General features: G+C 42.2%; 1 protein-coding gene across 2 annotated transcripts; it reads left to right on the top strand.

Moving 5' to 3' along the window:
- Positions 1–428: 428 nt before the first annotated feature.
- On the top strand, positions 429–5,651 carry LOC139656919 (uncharacterized). Of its 2 annotated transcripts, none has more exons than XM_071534561.1 (3): positions 429–539; positions 1,997–3,072; positions 5,131–5,651. In XM_071534561.1, the coding sequence occupies exons 2-3, from the start codon at positions 2,235–2,237 to the stop codon at positions 5,571–5,573; spliced, it is 1,281 nt and encodes a 426-aa protein (XP_071390662.1). In that variant the 5' UTR covers positions 429–539; positions 1,997–2,234; the 3' UTR covers positions 5,574–5,651. The 2 variants fall into 2 exon arrangements, with proteins under 2 accessions (XP_071390662.1, XP_071390663.1); XM_071534562.1 differs by having other exon boundaries at positions 454–539; positions 2,015–3,072.
- Positions 5,652–8,058: the final 2,407 nt, after the last annotated feature.

The following is an 8,058-nucleotide window of genomic DNA, read 5'->3' as shown; positions in this document are numbered from 1 at the left end:
AAAATACCAACCAAAATAACATCACAAAACCCGAAACTTCTGGTTTTCAAAACATATCCAATCATAACAGGGAAAAGTGGAGCAACATTAAAAAGAAGCAACACATTTGTCAATAAAGGTTTGACAAAGTTGTGACTTCCTGTCCTGTTCTTATTATTATTATTATTATTATTGTTTGTGTGTGTGTGTGTGTGTGTGTGTGTGTGTGTGTTTGGCAGCCTGTAGGATTTAATGACTCTTACATCGGCCCATACGGACATTCTGCAAACAGCAATTGTTTTTTAATTTACTCCTGATTCCTCCTTGAATTGATCCTGTCTTCTCTTCTGTAATCTGTAGGACCGCTGAAACACGTTAGTCAGCATGGCTCTTATTTTGAAGGTTACGACCGGAAATTCCACTTTAGTCTGTGGAGCTTGACACAGGTGGAGGCTGGTGTGTACAGAGCGGATCGTGCAGATTCAGTGTTTTGTAGCCTACAGGTAATGCCGAAAACGAACAAGAAGAAGAGTCTGTGTGCTCTGGATCAGACTCACAAGGTAACAAGCCAACATTCAACTTCGCTTTACCAACAGCCATGTAAACATTAGCTAGTCAGCCTGCTAGTAGAAAAACGGGATGACAAACTCCATTACAAAGTCTGAACATAGTGTCGGCTTGCTTATTGGCGAACCTCCATACTTGTTAGAACATGACTTGAGACCTTTTTTGGATGCTGAAGAGCCACTCGTCTGTTCGGCATACAAACAATACAACAAGCGCCACTCATTTCAATAAAACTTTAACTTTTAGAATTGTTTTGCCTGTTGTTCCCGCCGTCTTCTTCCACCAAAACACAAACTGGATGATGGCGGTAGCGAACGTGTGAACCAATTCGTAACGTTTTTATTGTATTGAAAGAAAATCCCTCTTGGTGTATTATCTATATTCTATGGAAGCCCATTTCCGCCAGTGTGATGAAAAAAACGGTCCTGTAACTCATTATAATGAGTATTTAGTATCTTTGACATACTAACTCATTATTTTGAGAAAGTTTCTCATTATTTTGAGATACTAACTCATTATTTTGAGAGTTTCTCATTATTTTGAGATACTAACTCATTATTTTGAGAAAGTTTCTCATTATTTTGAGATGCTAACTCATTATTTTGAGATACTAACTCATTATTTTGAGATATCATTATTTTGAGAAAGTTTCTAAATATTTTGAGATACTAACTTATTATTTTGAGAAAGTTTCTCATTATTTTGAGATACTAACTCATTATTTTGAGATGTCATTATTTTGAGAAAGTTTCTCATTTTTTTGAGATACTAACTCATTATTTTGAGAAAGTTTCTCATTATTTTGAGATACTAAATCATTATTTTGAGAACGTTTCTAATTATTTTGAGATACCAACTCATTATTTTGAGATACTATGTCATTATTTTGAGATACTAAGTCGTAATTTTGAGAAAGTTTCTCATTATAATGACTTACAGGATCTTTTTTGTGTTCAGTCAGTTACGTTTGCCGACAAGCAAGACAACATTAAAGTGCAATGTTTTCAATGGAGTTTAGCATAGCGGTCTACAAGAAGGAACTATAGGTATCGGGGCCAGGGGTCTTTCTCACAAAGCAACATTAGTGGGTTTATGTTAAGGCTGGGTATTGGCAAGGACTTCACGATATGTATCACGGTACATGGGTCACGATACGATTGTATCACGATACATTGCGATACGATACATAATTTACTGAAATTTTAAAAATAGAGCTGAAAATCCAACTTGCTGTGTACCACCTGGGTAGTCTAATATGTACATCACATTATATTGATAACTCAGCGGACAAATTGAGTCAAAACTATTTAATTCAAAGGGATTCGGGGGAAATTTAAGTCCGTTTAAAACATGAATATTTTTTTTTAATGTATCGATACGAGGGGCTGGAAAATCGATTTTTGCACAGTCCTATTTCATGTTAACGCTAACTATGTTTTTTCTCTCACAGCTTTGACTCACTTCATAGGTGTGGCCATGCGCGTGCGAGTATATTAACGTCTTCTAATTCTTCTTCTTGGATTTTATTGGTGGGTTGTAGCCTAACCATTTTGGAGCTCCTATACGTGGACGTTCACGCTTCCCGGGCTTTCGTGACGAGCGCGCGGCTGAAAAGGCTCTAGTGGCTCTAAGGTGGAAATTGAACCATCAAAACCCGCCGAAGGAAGGAAGGGAGACTCTGCAACAACATGGCCGCTGTATTAAAGGATCTGCAACTGTTGGATCTGGAGGAGGAACGGCTTTGTTTACAACTGTTAAGAAGAAGAAGACAAAGAAAACGGTGTAACAGAGAACGATTAGTGCGTCCTTTGGCGACGGCAAAGACACGGCGGAAACGACAAAGAAGGCCTGGCGTTGTCGAGGCGACGCACTTTCCGTACTTTAAAATGTCTGCAAGTAGTTTCTGTGATTTGATGGATCGAGTCTCCCCGTACATGCGCTGGATGCGACAAAGCTCTGTGCTGGATTTGTCAGGCAAGCTGGATCTGACTCTGCGGGTTCTCGCGTCAGGACGTCCGCTGGGAAGCGTCGCTAAGAGTTTTAAACTGGCGACGTCAACGGTAGCCAGGTCCGTGTCCCAGACCTGCAGGGCGATCTGGCTGGCTCTGAAAGACCGGTTCGTGTGTTTCCCGGACGGGCCGCAGCGGTGGAAGGACGTCGCCGGAGACTTCTGGAGGACGTGGAACTTCCCGAACTGCCTCGGCTGCATCGCCGGGAAACACGTAGAGGTGAGACGGCGCGGAAGGTCCGGTGAAGACCGCCGCGATTATAACGGGACGTTTTCCATGGTTGTTATGGCGGCCTGTGACGCGAACTACAGATTCACGGCGGTGGATGTCGGAGCGTCCGGCCAGCAGAGCGTTGAAGGTTTGTTCCGGGAAAGCGAATTCGGAGCAAACCTCCTCGAAGGGAAACTGGATCTGCCGCCGCCCGACGTGCTGCCTGGCACCGAGACCAGCAGCCCGTTTGTGTTCGTGGGAGACGCTGCTTTCCCCGTGTGCGTGAACCTCATCAGCCCCTATCCAGGTGTGGTAGAACTGATCAGCAATTTGCATAATGTAACTTGAAAGCTCACTTTTTTGTGCTGTTTATCTTCCAACCTTCAAAGTAATGCTGTTCTTTCAGCCTGAACTAATTAAAGACTCCATGAAATAAAAAAAAAATATATATATATATATATTAGGGCTGGGCGATAATTAGTGTGCCTGCTTTGCAAGGCAAAGGAGCACACTCTTAATATTGCTCATACTTATTATTATTCTTCCTTGCAAAACTTCGGCGTGTAACTAGTCTCGCAGCGTAGCCGCGACACCCCTCAAAATACATCAAAACGTGCGCCTTGAACGGGAATCAAGTGCTATGACTTTTCTTAGAGATTGTACGTAAAGTTTTCGCACAAAGTGCGAAAACGTGCGATTTTCGGCCCATTGAAATGAATGGAGAATCGGAAAAAAAATCGCACAAATTCATCAAATCGGCCCCTCTTTGGAGCCACGCCACTCGGTCATACTTTGTCGCAGAAACATGATTAAAAGTTTACACGGGTCACAAGACTTTGAACTCTGTTGGTCTAAAGACACTTTTCAATAGCTACTACGGTTTTTACGCAATCGCAGATTACGTTTTATACGACTTTTGGCCAGTTTCAGATTTTATAATGGGTGTGTATTGCGCGGAATGTTCAGACCTAGAGCACGTGATGTCGTCACACACTCTAGCTCCACGCCTTCAAGTTTGATCAGAAATCTTCCAAACATTATCATCTTAGTCCCACAGCTTCCACTCTACAAGCAAGATTTATACACCAAATTGTAGGCATTTTTGTCCTCTCTCACCCAATGTTACTTCCATTGAAATAGGACCCACGGTTTTGAATAAATCGCCCGAAAGGGCAGGGAGTGCTGTCCAACACTCCCATCCGCTTCCATGCAATTTGACCGCTCAAACCCAGAGTGAGAAGAAGAAAAGAAGGTGATTTATATTTTATCACAGCTCCTTTAGTTTAAATCATACAGACACATGTCATACATCAGTGTCACCAGTGAAGTCTTGGGACGCTCAAAGTGAAAAACATTTTTGATGCGAGCTTTACTTTTCGAGATACAGGGATTTGTTCGGGGACAGTCTTGGCTTACTGTGAGTGCTAATGAAACATTAGTTCAAAGTTTCCCGCCACAGGGGGGCCTGTATCCATAGCAACTAGTGACTCGGTCTCTGGGCAGAAATTGTCACACCTGCCCGTGATTGGCTAGGTCGACAGTTAATACTGTTTAATACTGTCATACTGTTTGTGTTTGTGTGTGTGCGAGGGATGGAGATGCGCACCAAGCAGCAGGCACACTCAAAATTTCCTGAAATTTTCTAGTTCAATATTATCGTTTATCGTCTTTCAGTGGAATCATATCATCATGATATGAAGATATTTTAATATCATGACACAAATTTCTGCTGTCTGAATTGATGATGAAGTAAATTTTACTTAAAAACTGATAAAATGAGGTATGGTAGGAATATTATTTGAATATTTCTGTTTTGTTTGACATCACACCTAACATTACCATTCGGTTCAATGAGATGAACATTAATTTGATTATTTAATGTGATTTTGCATACATGAACCATATCGTGATATATATTGATATCGAGAAAAATCCTTATGATTATCATGATATTGATTTCAACCATATCGCCGAGCCCTAATATATATTTTTTTTACTTGCTGGACTTGGTGTTCACCTGTTCACCAATACAGGCCAAAAAAAATGACAAAAAATGTTGATTTTATCCGATGAACTTTTGATAACCGATGGAACATGCCACTTCATGGAGTCTTTAAAGAATGTACAAAAAATCTAAGCTGCACACCATGTAACTGCAGCATCAGAGTTCAGACACGACCCAGGACCTCCTTCGAATGTCACCTCCCTCTTTCATAAATCTCTCCTGTCTGTCTCCTCTGTGAACTATCAGTTAAAGTCTAAAATACCCCAAAAAAGATAATAAATAAGAAAAAAGAATGTTCACCAATGTTGTCAAGTTGATGTTAATGATCCTGATCTATTGTTTATCACTTTTTTCCTTCAGGGTCCGATCTCACGCAAGATGAGCAGGTCTATAACTACCGACATTCCCGTGCGCGGAACGCCGCTGAAAACGCTTTCGGCGTTTTGTCTGCCAGGTGGAGAATCCTCAGCCAGCGGCTCAGCTGCTCTCCACAGATGGCGGTAGACATCTTGAAGGCGTGTGTCGCCCTCCATAACTTCCTGTCCCACGCTGACGCTGGGTGCGCGGCGGAGGCTCGGTATCTGACGCCGGGCTTTGCGGACGCCGTCGCGGCGTCGGGTCGGGTCCGGCGGGGGAAGTGGCGGCGGCTCGTGGCGAGCGACCGCAGCCTGCTGGACCTGGGCCGCCCATCGGGGAGCGGGGCGTCCGCCGCCGCCCGGGCCGTCCGGAACAACTTCAAGGACTTCTTTGTCTCCTGCGCAGCTCGGCGGGACGATGTCGCTTCAAGAGGAAAAATCAACTGAAACCAAACTGACTCACTGCTGTTTCACAACACATCTGACTATCTGGTTCTGTAACTTTGTTTGCTTTATGCTCACAGTGTGGACATTCTTATGAGAAATTAGTGATGATGTTTTACAAGATTTTTTTGTTTTGTTTTGTCCAATCAGAATTAAAGTCCCAATGAAAAAGCATTTTGAGATCTTCTTGCTTCCTTAATGTGATGTAATTCCTATTGAAACAGGATGATGGGGCGGGACATACCACAGGGAGGGATCATTCAAAAGTGTAAACCAATGGAATAACAGAGAGAGAGAAAGGCAGTTTGATTTGATGGGGGCGGCGGGGGGGTGGGACTTGATGTGTATCATATGTTTTATTGGTTGGAGTTTTTGTTTACACCTCCTAGTGCAGCATGATGTCACCATTAAAGATGCACTGTTTTCCAAGAAGTTAGACTGAGATTTATAAACATTTATTGTTAAATAGATGTATATTACGACATGGAAACTGAGAGTGGCATATTTTGTGAATGTTGTTTATTCTGAAAATAACAAATGGTGAAGTGAGTCGGCTGGTAGCTGGTAATATAGTTCTCTCTCTGCTGATAACTGCCAACTGACAAACCAAATACTGTACAAATCATTGTGATTACTAATAGAGAAATAATCAAAATAACAACAATAGAAAATTATAACTACATTAGATTCATAAAACATCCCTGAATTACATAACCTATTCATTCTCTGTATAAAATATCCAAAAATGATCATTCTCTAATGTAATAATGGTTCTACAAACAAATAACAATGTAACTCTACACTTTCATTCATAAAAACTGATTCACTACGTATTTAGAAACGGATGTCCGCCCTGCGCCCTGTTACCATGGCGACGGTCTAAACACTAGTACAGCTGATCGGATGTTAGCGTCAGCGATCGCCAAAACGAACCCGTACTCTGGCTTCCCTTCACGTTAAAATCATCCGGTAGAACAGTACGCACAAACCCAAACAAGTAACACATGAGTCAACCCAACCCTACATTTAACTCCTGATATTATTTTAAGTGGCAACATGACAAGCAAATAGCGATCGTTTGCTAACCGCGGCAGCGACCAACGGCTATTTTGGGTATCTTACCACAAAACACAAAATTTCCAAATAAGAACATAATTAATAGTTTGGCTAGCTTACATACATTACTATTGTTGTATCAAGGCACTTGGTGATATTTTACTGACCTGAAAATAACAATTAAATGGTGAAGTGAGTCGGCTGGTAGCTGCCAACTGACAAACCAGCGCGAGCTCACCTCACCATGTCTGCATTCTAAATTCTGACTGCCTTGGCTAGCCATATAAATCCCAAATAAAATGAAAAAGGAACATGGGGAGGGGGGTGTATGTGTAGGAATGAAATAATGCAGCACTATTGCATACATACACTTTCAATGTGCCACATAAACAACCGCTGTTTACCACTGAAAGCACAAAGTTTGACTCTGTTTTCCTGTCTGCAGACTGGAGCAGGAAGAACCGGATCCTCCACAGGCTAAACAGGAAGGAGGAACGTCTGTCTGATCTGACCAAGCAAGGAAACTACAGAGAAAGAAAGAGGCACCGAAGACACGGCAGGAAACTGTCGTTATGTGTCTGCTGGCTGCAGCGGTTGGTAAATCCCAAATTCCTCCAGGCACATTCACTGTGTTACCAGCCAACTGCAGTTTTTGACTGAAAGGACCTTGAAACGATGATCACTTACCTGTCAAAGTGGCTGGTAGAATGCACAGGCTAACAAGCCACAGTTGAAATTTTCCAGTATTTGGCTGCTGGCTGGAATAATTTCCCCCAAAACTGAGGAATAGAACCAGCTCAGCCTAGCTAACCCCGCCCACCTAGCAGGACCAGCCAATCACCAGCCAGTCACCACCATCAAGCCTAAACCAAAAATGATCCCACTTTGTCAGAGACACATTTTCACAGTGAACAAATAGAAACCTATCCCAGTGAACTAGCTCAAACCTACTGCAGTTCACAAGCTCGTCTGGTCCCATTTAACCAGGAAAACCTATCCCAGTTTACTGATTCAGTCCCATTTAACCAGGAAAACCTATCCCAGTTTACTGATTCAGTCCCATTTAACCAGGAAAACCTATCCCAGTTTACTGATTCAGTCCCATTTAACCAGGAAAACCTATCCCAGTTTACTGATTCAGTCCCATTTAACCAGCAAAACCTATCCCAGTTTACTGATTCAGTCCCATTTAACCAGCAAAACCTATCCCAGTTTAGTAACTCAGTCCCAGTTAACCAGCAAAACCTATCCCAGTTTAGTAACTCAGTCCCAGTTAACCAGCAAAACCTATCCCAGTTTACTGATTCAGTCCCAGTTAACCAGCAAAACCTATCCCAGTTTAGTAACTCAGTCCCATTCAACTCCCATTTAGCTCAAAACTACTCCAGTTGGCTAGTTTGATCTAATCCCAGTTAACCAGTATGAATCTGTC

This window comes from Centroberyx affinis, unplaced genomic scaffold (genome assembly GCF_046629955.1).
Source record: "Centroberyx affinis isolate AG114_WGS23_722 - 3 ecotype Tasmania unplaced genomic scaffold, CSIRO-AGI_Caff_v1 ptg002578l_1, whole genome shotgun sequence".
In the NCBI taxonomy this organism is placed as follows: Eukaryota; Metazoa; Chordata; class Actinopteri; order Beryciformes; family Berycidae; genus Centroberyx; species Centroberyx affinis.
Note: the sequence above shows the minus strand (reverse complement) of the source record. Positions and strands in the feature narration are given on the sequence as shown.